Genomic DNA, 27631 nt, shown 5'->3' with positions numbered 1-27631 from the left:
CTGGTGGTATTTCATTTTTTTTATTCTGCTTTTAATGGAACTGTCCGTTATATTCTATGCTTATACTGGCCAGGTTCATAGACAGTTAGGTAGTGGATAGTAACATAAAAGTGACATTCTCTCACACATGGGAGATATTCAATAAGCATCTACTGATGAAATGAATGAATGAATGAATGAATGAATGAGTGAGTGAACCAACTCTATTTTTGAGCAATAAATTTTTCACCTTTCTGAATGCAGCCAAACCCCAAACTCTGACATTGAGATTTCCCCCGGGAACCTCTCACTTACTGATATCTTGATTTCTGATCCAGATTCTACTCACCAGCTTTTATTTTAAGATTTATTTATTTATTTATTTTAGAGCTCATCCTTCTTCCCACAAGGAGAAATGACATAAACCAAGATCATCTCCTTAGTTTATTTTTTCTAGAGTCCTTAGCATGCTACATTAACCTGACAAAGCTTAATCTTGTGTTCATTTCACAATACATTTCATGCAGTTCACAGCTGTGATTGGTTTTACATTGACATTACACGTTTCGATTCAGCCATGTGAAAAGAATAGTTCTTAATGGAGTTTGTCTCTGAAAACTGTCCAAGCTTAAGTAAGCGTGTGAGCAGTGCACTCTAGCCTCAAGTGCAGTCTCTCTTAAAAATGCAAAATGGGTTCTTCCCAAGTAAGAGTATAACATCCCTGTTTTAGAGTCCACTCAGCTACACCACTTCTGTTAGGATTCACGGGTCCTGAGGCATCCTCTTTTACAGAACTGCATTCAAGTATATACTATTTTACTGAACATTCCAAGTTGAGTTTAGGAGCAAGGCTGACCTTCAGCTCTACATCCCCAAATACAGGACCCAACTTTCCCCCAGACTATTCTTAGCAAGAGACTTCTGTACAATAAACATTCAGCACTAAAGCCACAGAGCTGAGCTATTTGGCATTTCCCAGTGAAGTGCAAGAAATTAAATAAGTTATGTTTTATTGCTAATGGACAGAATCAAGCATAGTCACTTTGTCAAACAGAAAGAAAGGGTGTGGACACAGGGCCAGGGGGTCTCTCCTGGGGTTGGAGGTATGAGGGGGGCTTGAGGGAGGTGGGAGAGCAAGCCCCAGAAAACGTCACCTGGTCGCCATCCCTCCAGCACCATTTCAAGATGAAGTGTTGAGTATTCGAGAGTCTGCCGAGTCAGACCTCTCGTCATAGTCGTCCTCGGTGTAAATGGACTGCTTGGTCACGATGGGGCAGCCATCCTCAGGGATGGAGATGCGGGGGTCTTCGGGAGGTCGGGTGGGCAGCACGGGCGAGCTGCGGAAGACGCTAGTAGAGTTACTGGGGAAGGGGCTGACGTACTGGGACCTCAGCTGGTACTGCTGCTGCAGCGTCATGGTGTTCCACAGTGTGACGTCATTGGGCAGAAAGGGGCTGGACTGGTTTCTGGCCAGAGTATTCCTCAGCATCAGAGGGTACCGGGGCGGCTGGGGGAAAGGGTGCTGCAGGGGCACCGCCAGGGGGTTAGGGACCACATTACTGGAGTCAGCGGAAAACCTCAGGGTGTCCGGAACTCGGAAGGCTGAGCCTACTGACCATTTGGAGGAAGAAAGTGGGTAGGAGCTCAGGGTGTGTTCAAAGAGGTGCCCGTTGGGAGGCAGCACAAGGCCTTCGGGCTCCGAGGAGGAGGCTCGGTCTGCAGCAGCAGCGGACAGGGAGGAACGGCTGGAGAGGAGCACCTCCACTGCACCCACCAGGTCCCCACCGCAGCCCCTGAGGATCAGCTCCAGCACCGTGGGCTTCTGGCTGGGGAAGATCTTTTTCAGCACTTCCAGTGGTGGTCTGTTGGCCTTCAGGCTGAAGGGCAGAGACACAGTCCCTGAAGGGCCCTCGATCAGCAGGTGGTTCTGCTCCCCAGGGTACTTGGGGCTATCAGGGCGAGCCCCATCTGTCGTGCTGCTACCGCCACCTCCACCTCCACCTCCATTCTTGTGCAGGGTGTAGCCAGCTTCATCCACAGGCAAGATCTCGGGGCTCTCCTCCAGGGGGAAGCAGCTCTTGCCTTTTGCTACATCCGGGGAGCTCCTCTGGTCAGAGCTGTCTTTCTCACTGAAGGTCTCTGCGTTGTCTGCTGCATTGCCCTCCCCAAGCTGGTCTTCAGCCAGGTCTGAAAAGCAAAGCAGAGAACAGCTGAATTAACCCTCTCCTGGTGTGCATGAAAGAAGAGCAGGTATGTCACTGGCATATGGATGAGAGAAAACACACACACACATACATAAGGACCAAGTAGTAGCACACCTGTTTGAGTGCACACATTATAGTGAACAAGGGCCTGGGTTCAAGCCCCTGGTCCCCATCTACAAGGAGGAATCTTTGTTAAGTGATGAAGCAGGGCTGCAGGTCCCTCTCCCTCTCTCACTATCTTCCCTTTCTCTCTCAATTTCTGTTTTTCTGTCTCTCTCCAAACACACACGCGCAAAGAGAGAGAGAGAGAGAGAGCTGCCAATAAAGCTCTAGAAATTCCAGTGACTTCTCAATAGTATGTCCAGTAAGTTTTCCTTAAACACAGAAGAGTTACATGATATCTATAACTGTGGAAGATGTGGCAATAACAGTCCACAAAAAGGGGAGAGGTGGGGAGAATAGAGGCTCAACAACAACCACAAAAAAAAAAAAAAAAAAGAGCTTGGGCTTGTCTCCTTGCTCCTCGTCTGCAAGTGGCATGTCCATGTGTCACAGAATGAACATCATCAGCTGGGACACAACCCATTAAGCCACAGGAAAAAATTTTAATGTTCTAAATCCATTGGTCCACATGCTGGCCCTGTGAATGCAGTGGCAGCTCACTGTGCCCAATAACCAGTGAATCTAACAGTTGAAGGAAGCCTCAGTGCAATGAAGTCTTTAAAAGCCACAGGGAGGACTGAGGAATGTACAGCCTGTAACTGGAGGGCAAGCAAAGGCTAATTGTGGATTCTGGTGGAGGAGGAGGAGGACAGACTGGAGGGAGTGGCTTGTGAAACTGTACAGGCCAACAGGGCCCATTCATGTAACTGAATTTCCAACACTCAAGGGATGTGGGTGCAAAAGGTGGATGCTCTTTCTCGCTCTCTTTTGAAAATATTTTTATTACTTATTTAATAATGTTCGACTTGTGGGATAAGAGGAGTACAATTCCACACAATTCCCACCACCATAGTCCAACATCCCATACCCTCCATTGGAAGGTTCTCTATTCTTCTTTTTTTTTTTTTTCTTCCTCCAGGGTTATTGCTGGGCTCGGTGCCTGCACCATGAATCCACCGCTCCTGGAGGCCATTTTTCCCCCTTTTTGTTGCCCTAGTTGTTGCAGCCTCGTTGCGGTTATTATTGCCATTGTTGACGTTGCTTTGTTGTTGGATAGGACAGAGAGAAATGGAGAGAGGAGGGGAAGACAGAGAGAGAGGGGAGAGAAAGATAGACACCTGCAGACCTGCTTCACCGCTCGTGAAGCGACTCCCCTGCAGGTGGGGAGCCGGGGGCTCGAACTGGGATCCTTACGCCGGTCCCTGCGCTTTGTGCCACGTGCGCTTAACCCACTGCACCACCGCCCGACTCCCCTCTATTCTTTTTTTATAATAGTTATCTTTACTTATTTATTGGCTAAAGACAGCCAGAAATCGAGAGGGGTGGGGGAAACAGAGAGGAGAGAAAGACAGACAGACAACTGTAGCACTGCTTCACTACTCACAAAGCTTTTCCCCTGCAGGTGGGGACCAGGGGCTTGAACCTGGATCTTTATGCATTGTAACATGTACACTCAACCAGGTGCACCACCACCTGGCCCCCAGGTTCTCTATTCTTTATCCTTCTGGGAGTATAGAACAAAGATCTTTATGGGTGCAGAAGGTGGGAAGTCTGGCTTTTGTAAGTGCTTTCCCACTGAACATGGGCACTGACACTTGAACCGTTCCATCAGTACAGTTCTTCTTCTAGCGTTTGCCATCAGTACAGTGAACAGAAAAGACTCAAAGATGACTGACTTCTTGAATTCTATTTCCCAAACACAGAAGAGATTTGCTGTGATGTCAGCCAGTGACAAATTTAACATTTCAAACCTAAAACACCACCCTTGAGGTAGGCTAGTGTTACAAGGCAAATAGGCAGGAAGAGAGTAAGACCGGTTTGCTTACTGTTGTGAATTCTGACAGACCTGTCTGATAAAGGAACACATTCTTTATGAGCGTGGTTTAAGCCAGTAGGTTTTTATCCTTTCCAAAACACAACCTGGCTGTGTCTACTGAAAGTCAAAGTAGCTGATCTAAAGATGGCAATTATTCATGACCCAGTGGTTGGGTGGGGAAATAGTCCATTTGCCTGTGTTTTCAACTGCCCTGTCTGAATGGCCTCATTGTTATCTTCTCTGTGGGCACACGTGATTCTGTGTGGATAGTCTTAAGGTGAAATTTCATCATAGCAGTCCCTGATACCCATCGCCTCCTACGTGTTGTTGTTGATCCTAAAAGCCTGACACAAAGGCCCCTTTACAAATGTTCATCTAATAAGGGACAAATCTTTAACTGCAATTGAAACACAAAAGTTTGCTTTTGGTGCAATGCAACATATAAGTGCCAGGCATCAAGAAATGCCATTTTAAACAGCTGAGTGATAGCAGTGCAAATTCCAATCTTAAATCTTGATAGTCCTTAGCACTTATACCTAAATTTTCATTTAGGCGCCCATGGTGGGATTATGTGAAACTCATTCACACTAATTCACTCTGGTTTTCCATTAACAACTCTGGAATACACAAAAGGTCTTTTTTTTTTCTTTTTAAGAAAATCTTGAGACTGGTGAGATAGCATAATGGTTCTGTAAAAGACTTTCATGCCTGAGACTGAGTTCCCAGATTCAATCCCCAGCACCACCATACCAGAGCTAAGCAGGGCTCTGACAGCACTCTCTGTGTATCTTTTTCTCATTAAAAATAAATAAATTGAGGGTCGGGCGGTATAGCGCAGTGGGTTAAGCGCACAGGGCGCAGAGCGCCAGGACCAGCATAAGGATTCCAGTTCAAGCCCTGGCTCCCCACCTGCAGGGGAGTTGCTTCACAGGTGGTGAAGCTGGTCAGCAGGTGTCTATCTTTCTCTCCCCCTCTCTGTCTTCCCCTCTTGTCTCCATTTCTCTCTGTCCTATCCAGTGGCGAATGACATCAATGACAACAATAATAACCACAACAAGGGCAACAAAAGGGGGGGAGGCCTCCAGGAGCAGTGGATTCATGGTGTAGGTACTGAGCCCCAGCAATAACTCTGGAGGCAAAAAAATTAATTAATTAATTAATTTTTTTTAATCTTGCTTGAAAGATAGACAGTCTCCAGGGCTTCAACACTCTGAGTTGTCTTTTTCAGATAAAAAAAGAGATAGGCAGAGATGGGCAGTGGTGTACCTGGTTAAATCGTGTGCAAGGATACAGGTTCAAGTCCCTTGTCCCTACCTGCAGGGCGAAAGCTTCATGAATGGTGAAGCAGTGCTACAGATGTCTTCCTGTCTCTCCCTTTCTCTCCCCCTTCCTTTTTAATTTCTCTTTGTTCTGTCAAATAAAGTTAAATAAAATGTAAATAATAATGAGGTAGGCAGAAACACAGAGGGAAACTTCCTCGTGTGTTTGTAGACTTGAACCTAGATTGGCCATGAATTAGCCAGGTAAGCTATCTTGTCAGCCTCAATTCTGCACATTCTTTCCCGTTACTTCATAGGAACCCAACTTTTATCTCCCAATTATTTCCTCCTGATCCTGAAAAGAAAAAGAACAACAAAGACTACAGATTCACATCCTAATCAGCCAGACCTGGTTAAATTCTCCTCACATGTGGCCTCATGCATACTTGTCGCTACTCCTAATATTAACAACTTGAAAGTGAGTGACCAGCAACAACGACAATAAACACCAAGGGCAACAAAAGATAAAAAATAGCTTTCAGGAGCACTGGATTCATAGTGCAGGCACCAAACCCCAGCAATAACCCTGGAGACAAAAAAAAAAAAAAAAGAAAGAAATTGAGTGATCAGAGACAGTTTGTTAATGAGAAGAATACACATCTGATTTTGGTCCCTGTTGGGTGGAGAAGTCAAATACAGTGGGTAAATATGGATATAAAATAAATATTGTGTGCCCCTATTTATCTAAAGGACATGAGAATGCTAATTCAAAGGGACATATGCACCCCTACATTCATAGCTGTTATTATTCATAATAGCCAAATTAAGTAAGCAGCCTAAATGCTCACTGACAGATAACTAAATAAAGAAGTCAAAGGATATATCCTCCTTGGAATATTACTCTGCCATTTAAAAAGATAATAGTGTGAAGGCCAGGTGCTAGTATGTCAGTTAAGCACACATATTGCAAAGCCCAAGGAGAGGCACAAGGATCCCGGTTTGAATCCCTGGCTCCCCACCTACAGGGTGGGGTCACTCTTCAAGTGGTGAAGCAGGTCTGCAGGTATCTTTCTCTCCCCCTCCTCTCTCAAGTTCTCTTTGTCCTATCCAACAATAGCAGCAGCAGCAGCAACAACAACAACAACAACAACAACAATGGAAGAAAAGATGGCCTCCAGGTGCAGTAGATTCAAAGTGCAGGCACTGAGCCCCAGCGATAACTCTGGAAAAAGAAAAAGAAAAGATGATATTGTGTTCTTTTGGGACAAAATGGATGCAACTGGAGGTGATTACGCTTCCTAATTAAGGAGGAAGGGCAAACGCTAGAAGAAGAAGAAGGAGGAGGTAAAGGTCAATTATCAGATGGTTTCACTCACACATAAAGATAAGAACTGAAACACAGGAGCTTACAAATAAGGGGGGGAAAAAGTAGCCAACCTGTCTCTAGGACTCTGTGAGAACGATGGTGGTTCTTACTTAGTGGGTGGGGGTACAGAAGTTTGGTGGTGGGTGGAGTGAAGTGTGGAACTATACTCTGTCTTACAATCCTGTTAGCCACTATTAAATCACTAGAAAAAATGTTTTTAATACTGTGTGCCTCTAAACAGTTTTTCTCTCCCTCTCCCTCTCCCTCTCCCTCCCTCTCCCTCTCCCTCTCTCTCCCTCTCTCTCTCAATTGCCACCAGCATTATTGCTGGAATTCAGTGCAGGCACAATGAATTAATTCCACTGCTCCTGGCAGCCATTTTTCTCCTTTTATTTATCTTTTCTTTTCTCATTGACCTCCCAACCCAGAGAAAGAGACCAGGGGCTTGAAGCTGGGTCCTTGCACAGGGTAACCTGTGTGTTCAAGCAGGTGCACCACTGCCTGGGCCCTCATACCTCTTTGACTTTGGCTTGCACTATCCATTGTTGTCACTGTCAAGGTCTTGTATTCTCACAGTGCGTAAGATACTGAGGGAAATAAAATGAAGAGAAGAAATCAGCAGGACATGTAAGAATATCCCCTCACTAGTAGAGGATGTTCTCTAGTTGGGTTAGAGATAAGCACATGAGCAGAAGGGACTAAGAAAACACAGGCAGGGAGTCGGGCTGTAGCGCAGCGGGTTAAGCGCAGGTGGCGCAAAGTGCAAGGACCGGCATAAGGATCCCGGTTCGAACCCCGGCTCCCCACCTGCAGGGGAGTCGCTTCACAGGCGGTGAAGCAGGTCTGCAGGTGTCTGTCTTTCTCTCCTCCTCTCTGTCTTTCCCCTCCTCTCTCCATTTCTCTCTGTCCTATCCAACAATGACAACAATAATAATAACTACAACAATAAAAAACAAGGGCAACAAAAGAGAATAAATAAATAAAATAAATATTTAAAAAAAAAAAAAAAAAAGAAAACACAGGCAGGCAGAATTTGCCAAAGCACCGAGCATGGCACAGAGCAACATACTCCACAATGGCTGGGGGGGGGGGGGGGGTCGGGGGAGAGGGAAATAAGAGCACTGCCTATCCATTGGGTGACTGGATAAACATGCTGCATCACATGCAAGCGAAAGAACAGTATTCAGCCTCAAAAAGAAGTAATACTTTGACATTTGCTACAGTATGGAAGAACCCTGGAAACCTATTAAATGAAATAAGCCAGTCACACAGGGACAAAGTCTATGACTCCACATACATGAGAACTGGAAAATTCATAGAGACAGAAAGTCAGAACTGAGAATAAGGAGTTATCACTTGGAGGGGTACAGAATTTCAGTTACCACTTTACCAGTGGTTGCTCCACAGCATTTTAAATATATTTAATGTCATTGACTTGGACTCCTAAAAATAGTTAAAATAGTAAATTTTGCATCGTACATCTATTTTTCAATATTTTATTGGATAGAGACAGAAATTGAGAGGAAAGGGAGAGATAGAAACAGAGAGGAAGAGGGGAGAGAGAAAGACATCTGCAGCACTGCTTCACTGCTCATGAAGTCACTCCCCTGCGGGTGGGGACTGGGGGCTTGAACTTGAGTCCTTGTGCATGGTGACATGTGCACTTAACTAGGTACACCACCACTGAGCCCTGTGTTGTGCATATTGTACCACAATTAGAAACAATGAGGGAAATGTGACAAACAGTATCACTCTTACCTAGGAGACTACAATTTTTTAATTAGGGCTGGGTGGTGGTGCACCTGGTAGAGTGCAGACATTAATTACCATGCACAAGGCCTGGGTTCATGCCCCTGGTTCCCACCTGTGTTGTGACCCCAACAGGAGTTTGAATCTATTAGCATACAAATGATGGAGGAGGAGACACTGAAAGGAGTGTATAAAAAACAAGGGCTCAGAGCAGCTCGCTCTCTTGGTTGGATCACCTTCACAGCAGCATATCCATCACATATGGTGGTCTTGGGTGGTTTGGTTGCAGATTTTAGACTTTACCTACTTTTAACTAGACTTACTCCCTTATGATTATTGTGACTTTATAAAGAAATCACTCTTTTGATTTAACCTTAAACAGAGCCCTGTGTTTTTGCAATACACCTGCAGCAGGGAAGCTTTACTAGAGGTGGAACAGTGCTGCAGCGATCTTCACTTTCTTGGTATTCTTCTCTGTCTCTATCAAAGAAAAAAAGGGGGGAAGATGGCCATCAGGAACAGTGGAATCATGCTGGCACTGAGTCCCGGGCATTTTTTTTTTTTAATATAAAAAGGAAACACTGACAGAAACCATAGGATAAGGGGTACAACTTCCTATAGTTCCCACCACCAGAACTTCATATCTCAAACCCTCCCTTGATAGTTTTTCTATTCTTTATCCCTCTGGGAGTATGGACCAAGGGACATTATGGGGTGCAGAAGGTGTGGGGTCTGGCTTATGTAATTGCTTCCCCGCTGACAATGGCCATTGACAGGTTGGTCCATACTCCCAGCCCAGACACTTTTTTTTTTTTTGCCTCCAGGGTTATTGCTGAGGCTCGGTGCCTGCACCACAAATCCACCGTTCCTGGAGGCCATTTTTTCCCTTTTTGTTACCCTGGTTGTTTTACCATTGTTGTGGCTATTATTGCCGTTGTTATTGATGTTGTTGTTGGATAGGACAGAGAGAAATGGAGAGAGGAGGGGAAGACAGAGAGGAGGAGAAAAAGATAGACACCTGCAGACCTGCTTCACTGCCTGTGAAGCGATTCCCCTGCAGGTGGGGAGCCCGGGGCTTGAACCAGGATCCTTATGCCGGTCCTTGCGCTTTGTGCCACGTGCGCTTAACCCGCTGTGCTACTGCCCAACCCCCAACCAGGCACTTTTTAATCAAGAGAAACAACTGGGAAAAGGGGCATATAAATACATATACACAAAAAAAAATAAAACACAGCTTTTTTTTTTTTGACCAGAAGACTATTCAACTGTAGATACTGGTAGTGCCAGGGCTCAAACGTGGACTATCAGACATGGAAATCCTGTACACTAATGCTGCCTGTCTCCCTGGTTAAACATGTAGCTATTTTAGAGGGCCAGGCAGTGGCACACCTGGTTAAGCACACATATCACCATGCACAAGGACCTGGGCTTGAGCTCCCACTCCCCACCTGGGGGTGGGGGGGAAGCTTCATAAGTGGTGAAGTAGGTCTGTAGGTGTCTCTGTCCTATCAAATAAAAACAGAAAAGAAAAAAAAAAAGAAAAAAAGGAGGAGGCTGGGCAGTAGCACACCCAGTTAAGCACACATAGTATGAAGTGCAAGGACCTGTGCAAGGATCCAGATTCAGCAACCCCCCCACACCTGCAGGAGGGAAACTTCAGAAGCCGTGAAGCAGGTCTGCAGGTGGTGTCTCTTTCTCACTCTCTATCTCCCCCTCCTTTCTCAATTTCTCTGTCCTACCCAATAAAGTGGGGAAAATGGCCACCAGGAACAGTGGATTCCTAGTGCTGGGACAGAGCCCCAGCGATAACTCTGAAGGCAGGAACCAATGGTTGCCAGAAGTAGTGAACTGTTGTGCTGGCTTTGAGCCCCAGCAATGACCCTAGTAGCAATAATAAAAAAAAAAAAAAAGAAAAAGTAGATATTTTAAGAAAAAAATGTATAAACTTAAAAATATGTGTCATGACTTTTTGACAACCCAATAAATTCCTAGATTTCTATTTTTAAGATAACCTTTCTGCAGCTGAGGAGATAACTGGTACAACATCAAGACTATCATGCCTTCAGTTCCGGGCACCATTTCTAGCACCAAAAGTATCAGAATGGTGACCCAGGGTGTGTCTTCACCCTTCTTTCTGCCTCATGTGGAACTCTTATATGTAGTGAATAAAATAATTCTTTAAAAATAATAGAATTAGGGAGTCGGGTGGTAGCGCAGCGGGTTAAATGCCTGACTCCCCAATAGAGAATCTTAAATGTATGTCAGTTTGTTTCGATTGTGAATCCCCAGACTACTGGACTTTTCAGTCTTTTCAACTGACTCCGGACAAAGACCAAAAATAGCTAACAAACAGGATGTCATAGAAATCAAATTGGCCAATTCAGGGCATTCCTATCACTTGGTTGAGCACTGCTTATACTGTGTTCAAATGGAAGTCAGAAGTTCTTAGTCAGTGAGAGCCAGGAGAGATAACTAACCTGGTAGAAAGATACACCTTGCTGTGCGAACAGCCCTGGGGGTTCTAGCACTGGCACCATATGGACAACATCAGGGGACTCCACAGGTGATGGAGCAGTGTGGTGGTGTTTTTTTTTTCCAATTCTGCCTCTTCCTCCTCTTCTCCCTTTATATCAATAAATAATAGCAACAACAACAATAAAGAAAAATTTTTTAAATTGGTCCACAGAGGTACTCCTTGGGCCCTGGGTTCATTTCTTGGTGCCACATTGAAAAAGAATAAAAGGGAGGAAAGATAAATGAATGAGATGGGAGTGAGGTGGTCATGTACCTGGTTAAGTGCACAGATTACAGTGCACAAAAGATCCGGGTTTGAGTCTCTGGTCCCCACCTGCAGCGAGGAAGCTTCACAACAGAACAGGTGAAGCAGTGCTGCAGCTGCCTCTCTCCCTCTTCCCTTTCCCTTTAAACTTCTCTTTGTCTCTATCAAAAATCAATAAAAAAATATTTTTAAAAAGAAATGAATGGGGGAGTCAGGCGGTAATGCAGCAGATTAAGTGCAGGTGGCACAAAGCACAAAGACCAGCAGAAGGGTCCCGGTTCGAGCCCCCAGCTCCCCACCTGCAGGGGAGTCGCTTCACAAGTGGTGAAGCAGGTCTGCAGGTGTCTACCTTTCTCTCGTGCCTCTGTCTTCCCCTCCTCTCTCCATTTCTCTCTGTCCTAGCAAACAACGATGGCATCAATAACAACAACAACAACTACTACACAATAAAACAACAGGGCAACACAATGGAATAAATATTTAAAAAGACATTAGGGGAAGAAAAAGAAATGAATGAGATGCACCTATGTATTTGTGCATCTAAACACCTTACAAAGTCTTGCTACAAGTAGAAGTGGAGGGAGTCGAGTGGTAGCACAGCAGGTTAAGTGTAGGTGGCACAAAGCTCAAGGACTGGCATGAGGATTCTGGTTTGAACCCCTGGCTCCCCACCTGCAGGGGGGTCACTCACAAGCGGTGAAGCAGGTCTGCAGGTGTCTATCTTTCTCTCTGCCTCTTTGTCTTCCCCTCCTCTCTCCATTTCTCTCTGTCCTATCCAACAACGACATCAATAACAACAACAATAATAACTACAACAATAAAACAAGGGCAACAAAAGGAAATAGGTAAAAAATATTTAAAAATAAAAATAAATTTAAAAAGAAGTAGAAGTGGAATTCCAGTCCAGAGTCAAGACTGCTGTAGTTTCCAAATGTGCAAAAGATCAGTCTCTCACCTTGCCCTGAGAATAACTCTTGGCCAAATAATATACTACTCCTGCAATTTTGTGGCACTAAGCTTTCTAGTACTAGCAGTACTACTGTACCTAAACTAGGTACAATGTACTGTAAATTTTTCTTTTACAAGTACAAGTTTCCACAAGAAATTATAGAGAGTGAGTTTTGGGCCCAGTGATAAAGTATAATTTAATAACAGGTATTTCTTTACATCTCTAATGTTTTGCTAAAGAACCTTCTAAATTTTTTATGTTGGTTTAACACACAAAATCATTTCTAGATAAGAGAAATGTGAACCTGCCAGGTAACAAAATGAGAAAAAGACATATTCCTCAATCACTTTGTACTATCTTTTTGAAACTGACACTCTTAATTCCTAAGACACAAGTATGAGTATATAGCAACTGAAAAAATTCTACCCATGGTTACGTGAGTGCAGAAAAGTCAACATAACTGAAAAGTAGAAATCAACTTCATTTGATATTAAAGCTAAGAGCAGTACAATCTGCTATTTCTAATGCTTAAATATCTAGATATTTTATTAATCTTTAAATGCACACTCTTAAACATCATTCATTTTTTATGAAACTCTCAAAGTCATTGCTAAGATAAACTCTTCACAAGGATAAAGGGTTTTAAAAGATTCACGTATTCAATTCAGAAGGAAAAATGTTCTATGGATAAAAATGCAGCCAATGTTGAAGGAAAAATAACTGATATACACATATCACCTCGGAGAATTTTTTCATGTCAGAATGAAACATAATATTTTAAAATGTAGGCATTCATTTGAGACATTTTGAGAAAGCTTACCATATATGTGCAATATTCCACTGAAAACATGTATAAAAGGAAATGCCATTGATCCTAGCCAATTATATATATATTTTAAGTATGGATCAGTGAAATAGCTCACTTGGATCATGTGCTGCTCTGCCATGTGTATGACCCAGGTTCAAATTGGGTCCCCACTGTACTTAGGAAAGCTGGAAAGCTTTGGTGTCCTGTTTGTGTTCTCTCTCCCCTCCCCCTATTTCAATTTAAAAAACAAACAAAAAACTTTCAGATCCAATCAAAATACTAGCACAGAGAGAAATGTTTCCTATTGTGAATGTCACTGAACTATTTTTTTCTTTTGAAACCACGCCATGCATTTTTTTTAATGTCCTGCACTTTGAAACACTGATTCCAAGCAGACTTCTCAGAAGACACGCTTTTTCTATTTTCTGTCATCTGTGTGTCTGTTACATTAGAAGTACAGAATCAGAAGAAATTCAAGCGTTGAAAACCTAAAGTAAAGTAAGAATGAGCATTGGTTTAAAACCATTGTTTTTCTTCCTAAGAGGGAAGAACATGTTAAAGGTAAGAATAGTTATGCTTTGGCCTACAGAAATAACAAATCCGTTTAAGTAATAGACTTTCTGTCTGAGGTGAAGAGGTCTCAAGCTTAATCCCTGACACCACCATAAACCAGACATGAGCAGCACTCTGATAAAAACAGCCATGCTCTATTTAACACACACACACACACACACACACACACACACACACACACACACACACACACACACACACACACACACACAGCGTCTATCTGACAAAAATTTAGTTTATACCTCTTTCTTGGCTCAGAAAAAGAACACTTTCCAGGAAAGAGGAAGGAAATTACTTATAACTCCAGTCATTTAATTAGTACTTAAGAAAATGCAACTTACTCATTCATCTGCTTAACAAATGTCCTAATGCCTTCACTACTACGCATGCATAAGCATTGTGCTAGGTGAGGCTACCCAGAGATGTCAGAAGCTTTTAGTTTACTTACTAGCCTTTGGCAAAATGTCTAAGTTATCATTACAGTTAGTCTTATTTTACCTTGAAACATTCAAATAACTCAGAGCAGCTGGGCAGAAAGGAGCACTTGTGAAGATTATAGATTCAGGGTGTCAGGCAGTGGTGCACCTGGCAAAGCAGACATGTTACCATGATCAAGGGCCAGGGTTCAAGCCCATTTCCCAACTACAAGACAAAAGTGGTGGAGCAGTGCAGCAGGTCTCTCTGTCTCTGTCTCTGTCTGTCTGTCTGTCTCTCTCTCTCCATTTCTGTATTTTGTCCTTTATTTTAGAAAAGGGAGGGATCCAGGTGTTGGCAAATCTGGTTGAGCACACACATTACCAAATGCAGAACCCAGATTCAGGTCTTCACCCCCACCTGCAGATGTCTCTAGTTCTCTCCCTTTTCTTCCCCTCCTCCTCTCAATTTTCTCTGATTTGTCAAACTAAAAAAAATGTATTTTTTTTTAAAAGAAAAGGTTACTGGGAACAGTGCAATTAGTGCAGGCACTGAGCCCCAGTGATTAAAAAAACAACAACAACATTGTAGATACAACAGTTCTTTAAAGCAAAATAAACAAAGTACAACTCAGTGGAGAAAAAAAAAAAGCAAGGCACAGATCCCAGTATCATAAGATTTATCTCCACCAACTCTATGGAATGCAAGGAGACGACCATATCCAGGAAAGAACTGGTGTTCTGAATTCTGAATCCTAAGTTCCCCATAATGTTATCTGCTACATGGTCATGCTCCCTGTACAACTGTATAACTTAATTATAAAATGCAAACAGAAAAGAAACATCCCACTGAACTGTGTTTTCGTTTCCCACTAACTTCTCCAGAGAACAGAGTGGGCACTGCACAGAATGGCATTGCCCACAGCCCTGTGGACTGACTGCTGGAGAGAGCTGGGGTTAGGGTTAGATAGTGAGTGTAGAGGGCCCAGAGGTTAGTGGGTGAGGGGACTATACCCTCAAAGAGTGCAATAAGGGAACAAAGCATGAGAGCAGGGAGAGGGAGAGGAGGCAGGCAGGCAAACAGATTTTTCTTGGGTTCCTTCCTCTTCTCTATCAGGCAGAAGCGCAACATTTTCAGAAAGTGGAACTAGAACTGGGGGGGGGGGGGAACTTTGATTTATGAAGATTTACTCCATTTCCCTCCGTGAAGCTGCGAGCACAAAGTGCTGACTGGCCAGAGCGCAGAATTTCTCATCGATGCTCTCTGATTGTATTTTGCAAACAAAATGCCTGTTGCTTGGTAACATTTCACTTGAGCCTGACCTACCCAGAAAGTTATTGCTATCTGATTCGATTTACACTGTCCTCCTGTGATTACTGTAATCTTTTACACCCAGGAATTCATCCATCAGGGGGAGGGAGAAAGAAAAGTTGGTTGTGTAAGCCAAGAAAGAGCACAACTCTGGGATTGATTTACAACTCCAGGAGTATGTTTGAGGTGGGAGTGTGGGACTCTTGTCCTGGTGGCAGAGAATTCTGGCTCCTCAATGGGGAAAACACCCTGATTTCTTCACTGCCCACCCTATCCCTAGACCCACACAGGGGACTCTGGGGTATCTCTGATACCCATCCCTCCCTTAAAGGCAAAGAGAAAGAAGAAGCCTGGAGACAGAATAGGGTGATTGGGTGAGCCCTGGGCTGCCAGATAAAATAGCACAAAACACCCAGTTACATTTAAGCTTCAAATAAACAACAAATCCTTTTTCCTTAGAGGTATGCTCCATGCAATGTTTGGCATCCTGAACTTCCGATTTAGTTGCATTTTTCTGGTTTGTGTGCTTAATCCGTGGGAATGGGTAGTCTGAGAGAAGAGGCAGCAGTGGGAAGGCTAAGAGCTGCTCCAGACTCCCCAGAGGCTTGGGCTCTTCCCAGATCATCCCAATCCCCTGCAAAGGCAGTGTGGGCAGCCGGCTGGAACAGGCCTGAGACCCCCGTGCCCACCCACCCTGCCCTAGTCCCAGCACCTTCCCAGGTTCCTAAGTCCGATTCTTTTCACAAACAACCAGCCTCTTCTTTCCACCCTCTACCAATAGCTGGTACAAGCCTGGGTTTTGCTGCTCCTACATCAGCACATAGAAGTGCAAGACCACTGACCACTCACTCCTTTCCACTTAATTCATTTCTGGTTGTTTTATTCTTTGTTTTGTTTTGTTTTTAAAGTACAGCTCTGAGTCAGGCACCTCATTCTTCCCCCCCCCACCCCCACAAGCCCAGTCTAGACTGATTAAAACGGAAGCTTTTTAAAAACATGGGGAGGTCCACTTCGCAAATGGCTGTTAAGTCTTTCGGGCCGGCTTTGTGGATTGCTTCTCTTCAATAACCACAGAAGGTCTGCAATGCGGGATCCCTGTTCCAATAACCAGTTTTTCTCCCTCCTTCCCTCTTTTCCCTCCTTTCTTCTCCCTTCTCTCCTTCCTCTCTCCCCTTTTCCTTTCTCTCCCTCCCATCTCCATATATCAATTAAAAAATTTAAAGAAAGACACTACGGGCAGAAGCTGAGAAATAACAACAGAAGGGAACTTGGACTGGGCTTGGTGTCTTTCACCAAAGGAAAGGACTCAGGTTGGGGCTTGATGGAAGGAGGTAGAGAGGAGGTGTAAGATAGTGGAGGAGGATCTGGACTCCGGTGAGATTATTTTGCAGAAAAATGGAGACATCTTACACATGTATCAACAACTGTATTTATACTGTAAATCATTAACCTCCCAGTTTAAAAAAAAAAACATTAAAAAAACCAGACTAGAAAAGACTGCATCAAGCTGAAGCCACAAACAACCCAGAATCTAGAAAGATGTTAGGTGAGTGATACTGTGCAGAAACTGAAAGAAAATAGGTGCGGCTTCTCCAAGTCTCCTAACTTCTCTCCTTCTCACCACAATCCTCCCCAGGAGAAATAGAGAAGATTCTATATCTATTTGGTGCTGTTCTTCCATTTCCTAAGCTGGTGTCTACGGGCTCCTTTCCCCTTTAAGAACATGTTAAAAGGCATTTGAACAAAATCTGCGAAATAGCTCACTTTGGTTAGTGAGCGGCTTTGACATGTGGAGACCCAGGTTCCTGCCAGTTCCCACACCATGAAGGAAGCTTAAGCTGTTGTGGTCTTTTTCACTCCCTCTGCCTCTCTCTAAAAAATAATGGGAGGGGAGAAGGCGCTGTGTGTTTCTATTTATTTTGGCTGCAGAAGTAGACCTAGAAGAACCTACAGTTTTGGGATCTGTCCTCTCACAGCCTAAGTCTCCTGTAGGAAGTGGGGGGGCACCTAAAAAAGGAATGTAACTTTAGCTTCTCACCTTGGTCCTGACCTTTAACTTTCTTCATGAGCCACATCCTGACAGGCTGGTTTGTCTGATCAGAGCTGCTGACTCAGAAATGCTAAGAGCTCAAAGAGGCTCACAGGATCTGGTGAGCTTTTCACAGAGGTGGTAGGGGTGAGGGGGGTGGGTGTGGGGATGGGGTGGGGCTAGGGTGGATAATGGAGAGGAGAGTGAACTGAAGGTTAGGTTAAATGAATTCTGTAGAATTATAAAGAGGATAAAATTAGAATTCCCAACTCATTCAATATCGAGTGATCACAGGCTACCCATAGATAATAATCATGGAACGGGAAAATCTGCATCCACAGGGAAGAATAACCTTCACTCCATAGCTAGATCGAATTACCATTAGAATACGAAATCTCTTCTTAAAATCATGACCAGGAGGAAAGGGAAGTTCAACAAATGGTATCCTTAGAATTGTCTCCATTCATTCAAAGTATCTCAAACACAATTTGAGAAAGATCTCTTTCAACTACAAAACTGAGTTTTGGTATTAATATGTCCTTCCCTGAACAGGAAGGGCTTCTTTTTGCAATGCTGTCCAACCATACACACTTCTTTCCTTCTTTTTCAAGTGCTTATCTCAAGGAATTCTGGAGAGAGAAAAAGAATCTGCCTAGCAATATTCACATTCAAGAAAAAAAAAAAAAGCGTAAGTCTCCTGGGCTTATATACTAAGGTAGCCATTTGGTCAAAGACCAACTGCAATTTGTACGAAACAGATCTCTCTAACTTAACCAGCCAAAAGCCCCAGATTCTTTATGATTTGTAAACTTACTGTACACATGGACCTTTCTTTAGGAGAGTTTCTCTTATTTCTTTTTATGTAGTGAGATATTTGTTCAACAGGCTAGGCTTTTACATATATGTGGTATGTGACATACAAATACATCATAAGAACAACAAGAAATTTAAAGTGTAACGGACAGAATAACTGCTTGTCTTATACGGACAGTTTTCTCTTGGAATTCCAAGTTGTCTTTCTCGCGACCAAGCATTGCAATAGAATTGATCCACTCCTGTCCTAGCCTTCTATAATGCTAAACTATCTCGTTTTCCGCTGCCTCCACCACCTTTAGACTGATAACTGGTTTTTCAGAAGAATTAACTTCAGTCATCAAAGCAACTAGAAGAAGAAAATAAGAATTGCCTAAGTGAGGTGTGTGGAGTGACCAGTGGGTTTGACCTTCCTAGTGGTAAATCTCCTCTTGGCAATTTAGGCTTCCGAGAGCTCAGGCTATTCCTGAATGCTGGGAGGGAAGTGGGAGGGGAGAGCCCCAGATCTGGTTTGTCCAGCTGAAATCTGTCTCAACTCTTTTATTCCCCCAATCTACCCCACCTTCCCTTCCACCCTAACTACTCCGGGGTTGCTCCTGCTCCCAGACTCTTTAGAAACCATTAACTATGGCCCTCCCAGAGAAAGGGTTCCCTGTGCACAGAATCTGAAAGGAATCCCCTGGGACACAAAGGTCTCAGAGCTTAGTATCCCATCACAGAGTGCTGCTGAGAAGGTGACCACAGCAAACTGCTGTCACAAAAACTCAGACTCCTGAACCAGTGCTGGGAGGACATGAAAACTGGGAAGATGGACCCAGAGAGATGTTTCTAGAAGTTACTGACAAAGATGGACTTTGAGGGCTGGGACAAAAATCTCTTGAGTTTCTTATTCTAGACCAAAGAAGAAAATACAAACAACTACTTCCTACCCATTCTTCTGTGGCAAATCTATGCTTATGACTAGGTCAGAGGGACAAAAGAAAGCGTTTTAGGGAGGGGACATTACTCAGAAATGCTTCCAGCACCCATGAGTTAGGTATGCACACAATTCAGGCTGAACAAACTCTTCTGTTGCAGGAAGGAAGAAAAGAAAACACCAGTTATCTTCATAAGAGGTCCTCGGAGCTTGAGGCCTGAAGAGTATAAGGAAGCAACAGGGCAATGAAACTCCTATGGACAGTTAATGGCAAAACTAGAGCCTTTGGCTCAGCTCTGTACCAAAGTCCAGTGTTCCTCCAAGCCTGTACCCAGAAGTCAGAGGAACTCTGGTCCTTTTCTTTGGAGGCTGGGGATAAGGACTGAAGCTCCCCCAGTTTGAGCTACAGAACTCTGGGCCTCCATACAACCTTCTTGTCCTCCCTGGAAAAAAAAAAAATGAACCTCTTTTCTTTGTATCTTTGACTTGGTGAAAGGAAAACATTAAGCTCATGCACGGCCAGTGAGTTCCAAAAGCCGAAAATAAAAAGAGAACTTCAGGCTGGTCCCGGCAGTTAGAGGGATGTTATCTGAATGGGGGGGGGGGGGGGCAACACACACACACACACACCATAAAAGCTGAGGCCAGTTGGGGTTGTACTGTTATGTGGAAAACTGGGAAATGTTATGCATGTACAAACTCAAACTATTGTATTTACTGTCGGCTGTAAAACATTAATCCCCTAATAAAGAAAAAAATTAAAAAGCTTCAAGGATGGAAAGAGAGAGAAGCAAGACAAATAGGTGTATGGCAGGGGAGTCCACCCATCCAAGGGGGCTCAGCTCGCTGCCCAGGACCCCGGCCTTCCTCACTGTGCTCAGCTTTGGGGTTTTATTTCCTTAATACACTGAAGACAGGTGAAGAAGCCCTGGCACCCCCAAACAACACTTTCAAAGGGGGCTCCGTGGTTCTGCAGAAGAAACTGGGACAGAATGTGCCTCTCCTTTCCGAGTCTGTGCTCCTCTCTGAACCTTTTAAATCTAGTTTCTAAATTCACTTTCTTCTAGGAATTGTAGGAGACAGGGAGGCCAAGCACACCAAGAGTGTCCTGTGTTCCACCCCACCCCAACTCCCAATTACACTGAGATCTAGAGGAGCTTTCAGCTCAGTCAACCGCCTCAGTTCTTTCTTTCTGTGCGCCTTCTTGCCCCAACCTCCAAACCCACAGGCAGAGAAGTATCTGCGCAGGGAAGTGTGTGTTGACCTTTTATTCACTCCCTAGGTCCTCAACGCCCACCCCCCCACCACCACCACTTCAGCTTGAGGACACCTGGGGCGCAGTCCCAACCTGGGGTTCTCCCAGCGCCAGGTCCAGGGTCCAGTCTGCAGGTTGGCAGGGACTGGGGGTCTTGGGGGCCTGGAGAAAGACATGAGGCCTGGGGCTCAAGCGGGGCCTGAGGGGGTCTGTGTGTATGAGGGGGCCTCGGGGAGGAAAACCTGGGCCCTGTGGTTGGGGACTATGGAGAGGGCTCAAGGACTGTTAGGGGGGCCTGGGGCTCCAGGCAGGAAAACCAGGACCTGGGGCTCCACCACTGTCTTGAGGTCCTGGGACTCAGGAAGACCCAGGACCTGGGGCTCAGAGACTGTCTTTGGGGCCTGGAGCTCGGGGAGGAAGACCCGGGACAACAGGAAGAGCTAGGACCTGGATCCTGGGGACTGTCTTGGGTATCCTGGGGCTCGGAAAGGAAGATCCTTGGTGGGAAGGCTCTGCACCTGGGGCTCGGGGTGGAAGACCCGGGACCTTTGGCTCTGGAGGAAGACCAGACGCGCCCCTTACCTGACTTGGCGAGCGGTGCGGGCTGGGACTCGGCGGCCCAGCGCAGCGCGGCGGCGGCGAGCTCGGCTGTGGGCCGGGGCTGCGGGCCGGGCGGCGCTGCGGGCGGGGCGGCGGCGTCTGCAGACGGCGCGGGCCCGGGCAGGGCGCGCAGCGAGTCGGGGAGCAGGCTCTCCAGGCTCTCGTTGGCCTGCTGCCTGCGCAGCGCCACCTGCGCCGCCATGACCCGCTGCCGCTCGATGATGAGGATGCATTTCTCGCAGGTGCAGTCCTTGAAGCGGCAGTAGCGCTTGTGGCCCTTGAGCCAAGACAGGACGCCGTGGTTGCGGCAGCGCGCGCACTTGGGGGTGCGCTGCAAGGGCGCCCGCGGAGGCTGCGATACCGGGCCGCCCATGTACAGGTAGGGGGAGCCGTAGCCGTTCATGCCCCGGGCTCCCAGGCCGCCTCCCGGCGGCGGGGTGGCAGCGGCTGTGCTGCCCAGGCTGTGGCGGGCGCGGGTTGCAGCTCTGGGCGGGCGCGCGGCTCCAGGTCTGAGCCCGCGGTCTGCAGCTGTGCGCTCCCGCCCGCCCCGGCGCCTCCCCGCGCCCCCTCCCCCTCCCCCTAGCGCGCGCGCCTCCCCACCCCCTCTGCGTCTCCCTTTCCCGCCCGCGCCCCGGGCCTGCACTTTACCTTCCCCGCCACCTGCAGTCCGGCAGCTCCGCTGCGGCGCTCACGCCCCCTCCTCAGGGCTCCTCCTGGGCCCCCGCACGGCTCCGGGGGCGCAAGGGAGAGACTGGGGGCGTCCCCGGCTGCAGGGGCGTCCTCTCCCAGACTTCTTTCCTCCCATCCGCCCAAAGTCGCTCTCACCCCGAGGAACCTAGGCCACGCAGTCGGAAGTTAGGAGACTTACTTTTGGGAGGCAGTGGGAGTGGAATTGCTTTGGAATGGGGGCTTGGCTTTACTTGATCTGCTGCTATGGCTCTTTTCCTTTTCTCCCTCCTTGCTGATGGGGGAGAAAATGAGGGTTTGGGGAAAAGCCTGCTTCCCCAGGGACGGGAGCCCTTTGCAGTCTATGCCAAAGGGGAGCATAGCCTTCCCTGGCGGGGTTGGGGGCTGCTTTTCTCCCTGCCTGCTCGGGTTTTAATAAGGATCATAAATGCACACATGACAAAACTGCGGTCCTGGAAGGCTGAGAGGTGCTGCCGTGGAGGATCTGCACAAGCGCTGGGTCTAAATGACCAGAGATTTGGCGCGCGGTGTGGCCCTTGCGGTGCCGGCCTGACACAGTGTCCCCTCTGTCCACCTGCCAATAAACTGAGGTGCTGCGTCCCCCAACTCTCATCCCCAGAGATTCGGTGCTTCGGTTTTAGACGAGGTGTGGGGACCTCCCTCCAGCCCTTAGGTGTCTAGATAGAATTAAGAGAGTCCTTTCTTGCACGAAATAACAGCAAACAACTGTGGTTTATAAAAAGCTATTTGAGTCCCTCTGATCTTCTACTAAGAGTGCCAGGCTACCCAACCCCCACAAATGCTTGGCGGCAACTAAAGCTATCTCCTCCTTTTCTTTTTTTCAAATCCAAGAAATAGAAAATAAAATAATAAACTTGTGGCTACAGAGTTTCTGGGCAAGCACAATGGATGTGAGCAGAAAGGTAGAGAGCTAGCAGCTCTGTCCTCTGGTCCTCTGAGCAGACATGAAGCTCAACCCCAGACTGCTAACACAAAACCAAGTGCCAGACAAGCGCCCCCCCCAACCCTACCCCCACCCCATCTTCTCCTGGAAGCTGCAAAGTCCAGCAGCAAGCACCTTCCAAACCTCCCTCTGCAGCGAATTCCAGTAAAGCAGCAGGACTAGACTTTTCCCTAAAAATGGCAATTACGGAAGAGTTTAGCAAGCTCTCCTGACTGGAGGCAGAGGTTACCCAGTAGACCAAAGACTGGGATCAGGCAGTGAGTGACTTCATGTGACCAAAGTGGGAGAGGGTTAAGGACAACACAATATTTGGGGAAACCTTGGGACTTTTTGCCCCCAAAGCCAGTTCTTCCTGGTTCCCTCCAAATGGTCAGCCAAGCTGGGGAAGGATGAAGAACTCAGAATAATGAATTCTTCTAAAAAAAGAAAGCAGCAGAATTTGCACCAAGTTTCTTTTGGAGGGGGGCAGTGCCAAGGCGACCCCCTCTCCTCCCAGTCACCTAGCCACTCAAACTGTCTGGCATTATTTGGTCCTGGCCAATTCACTCCAGTGCACATCGGGGGCTGAGATCTAAATACCCATTTGATATAGTGCAATAATCCTTTTCTCATATTTGATGGGAATGTTTTCCATATCCCACTATTTGACAACATCTCCCTATAGGGACAGGTTTGTATTTATGTTGGTAAAATGTCCCCTGCCTCAAAGTCTATTGTAACCCAACACCTGACAACCCTGAGTCCCATTTCTGTTTGCAGAAAGGGTTTATTCAAGCACATAATGGGATCCCAGCAGAAAGCCTTTCAGAACAAGGGGCTATGGTAAACTTCACCACATGAACTCCGTTTCCAGGGCTATTAAGCTTTTAATTGGAAAATAGCAGAGGAAATTTCAAGGTGACTATAACGTGTTAGCAGTTAGCTGGGAGAAAAGCCTAAGAGGGGATGAATGTAGAAAGCATATGGTCCGAATCACAGTTAGCTGGAGCAGTCTGCCTCAGCTAAATCCCTGCAGCTCACACGCTTATGGGAAAGATCATCAAAGAAACTGGGAAGGGGGTGGGGGATGGCAAGGCAGTACGGTCACGTAGTGGATCCCCTCGTGTTCTATTCTGGGTGGTGTCTGGATTCAAACCAATGTCAAACTGGGCAGAAGTGTAACAGGCACTCAGCTGTGAATGATCCTGTGTGATCCCCCCCCCCCCCCACACACACACCATTACACACACCACCTCTAAAAGCAGATGCCCTTGTTGAGAAACAGGATGTTCTGATCTGGAGCTAGAAGTCTCTGGAGCTGTCCCTCACTCTGGTCAAGCGACAATGAATCCGAAGGACCATGGCTTTTTGTCTGGGATGTATATACAACATTGAGAAATTTCCTGCTTTGTCTCAGGAGTGTGAGGTCAGGGTCTTTCTTTACCGTTTTTAGTGTGACTGTAGAGACTTTGGTGCTGTAGGGCCGAAAATTGTTCTGGAAATGCATAAAGTCGAACCCCCTCTCCTACATGCAAGGCTGGTTCTCTCTCTCTTGGTGCTTCCCTGCATTGCTCTGTGACCAGCTTCAAAATCAAAGGGGATGGGGGGGGCGAGACTTAGCAGGTGGGGATACCAGCAATGGACTTATTGAGGTAAGCATAGTATCATTGCAACCCAGCCCCACTGTCTACTCATTGGGGGTGGGGGTCAGGAGTGCCTCACCTTTGGACCCCGAAGCTGCCCTCTGGGGGCGCTGAGGCTGATAAAAAGAGAGAGTGCAACTAAATCAGTGTCTGGTGAAGGGTAGGGGGAGGCAGGTAGCCATTGAGCAGAAGGAAAGCCTTGAAGGGTGGTGCCCCCACACCCTTCGGGTAGGGTAGTAGGAGGTATAGACACTATTCCCCCCAAGGACCTAGGGCTTTGTGGAGCCAACAGAAGTGAGGTACAGTCTGCAACCCTGCTGACCTGGTGCAGCCCTGCTGGTGCTGCTACTCTGTCCTTCTTATTCTGGAAGTGTCCAAGTCAGAAGAGCTTTCCTGGCTGCACTCCCCATTAGGCCCTCCAGCCAGGGCCCGCATGGATGGGAAGCACAGCCCTGGGGCGGCCCTGGGGGTGTGTATCACACACTGCACAAATATGGGACTCTAGAAAGGAATTCTGGGCCCCACCTACACCCCCAGGAAGCACAGTGGGGGGGTAGTTTACCTCAAACCCAGGGAGGGATAGCAGAGGCCTGATAGGAGCTATGCAGGTGCTCTGGGGTGTGTGTGGGGGGTGGAGTGGGGGGAAAAGGGAGCTGAGGCACCCCTCCCAGGGGGCTATGGGGACCCCCACCCTTCCTTAGCCCACTCCTGCGCACCCCAGATTTCTGGCCCATCCTCTGCCCACCTCAGCAGGCCTGGCAGGACTAGGAAGCTCGCCCCGGGTGCGCTGGAGAGGGTGATGGAGAGTGCTGGAGAGACAGCATTGTGGTTCTGCAAAAGATCTCAGGCTTGAGCCTCTGAAGTCCCAGGTTCAATCCCTAGCATCATCAGCCAGAGCTGATCAGTGCTTTGGTGTTTCTAGCTCTGCCTCCCTTATTAAAATAAACAAAACTTTTAAATAGGGAGATGGAGACCCCAGAATACAGTGGCTAGAGGGAGGGAGGCCCTTTACTGCTCTGTGAAGGGTGGTGGGGAAGAGGTATCTTTAAGGGGACACTGGAGGGTCTAGGGCCATGGCCTAGTGTGTATCACAGGTGAAGGCCTGCAGTACCTCTTAGATCTGGTCCCTGTGGGCAGGCACCCCCAGGGCTAACCTCCCATTGGTCCCTGGGCAGTGGAGACAGATTGGGCCACGCTGGGGGAACCCAGGGAAGCAGGCCAGAGAGCTATCTCAGCCGGCTGGAGCACTGGCCTGCACGTTTGAGGCCCCAAAGTCCGCAGGTTCAATCCCTGCCACCTTCTGCCAGAGCTGAGTGCTGCTGCAGCAGGTCCTGTATCTTGTATCATTCCTCTCTTACATTAAACAATAATTAGAACTTGAAGCACATCTCATACTACTTGATGCAAAGCATTCAGAGGGAGGTGCTGAGTGCCAGTGCTGGGCAGGCAAAATAACTCACTTGCATAGTGCACTGCTTTGCCAAGTGCATGACCCAGCCCAGAGCCCCACTGCATTGAGTGAAGCTTAGGTGCTGTGGAGACTCAAGTGCAGTATACTCGCCCATGTAGCACCAGCTTAAGAGAACTGATATCCTGCAGTTTGGAGGCAGAAGGGTGGGTTGGATTTATTTTGTACATAGGTGGGAGTCTTGCTTCCAGAAGGTGGGGTGAAAGAACCAGGTGCGCTTTTAGTTGGGGGCAGGGTTATGATCCCTTTCACCAAGGGTGGCCTCACCCCACCCCCAACCCAGGGTAGTCCTTAGGACCCAGCACCAGAGGGGCAAAGGGGTATCAGCAGAATTCTGTGGTGTGAAAGCAACAGGCACCCAGGTGCGACACCCTTGCCGGAGTCCCTGCTGGAATGACAGGCCCTGTGGGGACAAGGTGCCCATCTCTGCACACAGCCCTGCGGTGGCTACAGCTGGATGTCAAGCGAACTGCCTAGATTATCCCTCTGGGGTGCTGCCCAAGTGCTTGTGAAGGCTTGGAAAGGGTTATCCCCACTGCCTGCCCTGCCAGCAGGTGCTTTGGGAGTGAGAGAAGGCAACTTAGCTGTCCATCCCTTCTAGAAGCTACCAGACTTTGCTCAGAAGTTAAAAAAAATCAAAGTGAAGTCCTGAGGCCTGCCTGGAACCCAGCTCCCTAACAAAGAGCAAACACTTGGGGGGGGGGGCTGGAGAGACAGCATAATGGATGTGCAAAATAGACTGGTCAAAGCCTAAGGCTCCACAGGTCTCAGGTTCAGTCCCCACCACCACCACCTCCAGCCAAAGCTGAATGGTGCTCTGGCAAAAAGCAAGGAGGTGCAAACTAGAGCGTCCCAGGCCACTGCACATCACCAGCCCTAGCCCCCATTTTGTGGGAGGTTTCTCCCAGAGCACCCACAAATCCCTGTCTGTGTGCCTCCTAGCCCCTAACAGACCCTTGGGCTGGAGTGACTGTTGGGATTCCAAGACAGAGGAGACACCGCCCACCCAACAGGCCTGCTTCCCTGGGTTCAGGCCACCTGGGTCAAACTGGAAATGCGGTGCAACCCCAGACTCAGCAGGAGGTTATTCCCAGACTCAGCAGGAGTGTGCTCCTTTGGCCCTGCCCTGGCTCCCCAAAAATGCAGAAGCACCAAGCTGGGGTGTGTGTGTGGGGGGCGTCCTCCCAACTAGGTGTGCTGAGTTTTCCCAAAGGGTAACCTTTATGACAGTGACTTTAAGATTCCTGGAGCTACAGAGCTCAGAATTATTTCAAGACATGGAAGGGGGCTTTATGGAGGGGGGGGCAGCAAGTGCATGGCTGAGCGAGGGATCTTCCTCTACATGAATACCACCAATAAGGCCCAGGAGCAGGTGACTGTGCCCCCACCACACCCTGTGCACCCTGCAGCAACCTGCCCGCCTTGCTGGCACAATAGCTACAGCAACAGCCACCCCGAAGGGCACAGGGCTGCAGTAGCAGCGGCCCTGACAAGTGTGATAAAATGATCTTCCTTAACTAAACTCGTAAAGCACTGGGCAATAAAACTCAATCTTCTGTAAAATCCAATTAAGTCATTATCTGACTGATTGTATCTTTAATTGAAAACAGAAGTGACAGTAAATTTCTGTGATATATCAGGATCAATCGATACCGCTATACGATTCAGCCTCAAGAAGTGATTTATAATGTCAAACCTATATAGGTAACTCCACATTATTCTCTCTAAAACCACTGGTGGATGAAATTAAGAGTAAGTGCATTTAATAAAAAACAAGATGGTCAGGTTATTGATTACAACAGATGGGGGTGAAATCAAATAGATGTTTTCAAAGCACAGAGCGAAGAAAATACAAGTAATTTCTTTTTTCCTGTTTAATACCACTCACCAAATATACACACACGAAAA

The 27631-nt window shown here is 47.0% G+C and overlaps 1 protein-coding gene across 1 annotated transcript; it reads right to left on the bottom strand.

Moving 5' to 3' along the window:
- Window positions 1-434: 434 nt before the first annotated feature.
- Window positions 435-21385, bottom strand: DMRT3 (doublesex and mab-3 related transcription factor 3). Its single transcript, XM_060198954.1, has 2 exons — window positions 20965-21385; window positions 435-2166 (listed from the first exon to the last, which is right to left on the bottom strand). Exons 1-2 carry the CDS (start codon window positions 21383-21385, stop codon window positions 1160-1162), a joined length of 1428 nt encoding a protein of 475 aa, XP_060054937.1. The 3' UTR covers window positions 435-1159.
- Between the last annotated feature and the right edge of the window lie 6246 nt (window positions 21386-27631).

Source organism: Erinaceus europaeus, chromosome 10, assembly GCF_950295315.1.
Source record: "Erinaceus europaeus chromosome 10, mEriEur2.1, whole genome shotgun sequence".
Lineage (NCBI taxonomy): Eukaryota > Metazoa > Chordata > Mammalia > Eulipotyphla > Erinaceidae > Erinaceus > Erinaceus europaeus.
Note: the sequence above shows the minus strand (reverse complement) of the source record. Positions and strands in the feature narration are given on the sequence as shown.

What these genes read in the sequence shown, in the direction of transcription:
- DMRT3 (XM_060198954.1), bottom strand. Translation starts at nt 21,385, where the DNA reads ATGAACGGCTACGGCTCCCCCTACCTGTACATGGGCGGCCCGGTATCG. An exon ending in CGCACCGCTCGCCAAGTCAG is followed by an intron (nt 2,167 to 20,964) that starts GTAAGGGGCGCG and finishes TTTGCTTTTCAG; the next exon opens with ACCTGGCTGAAGACCAGCTT.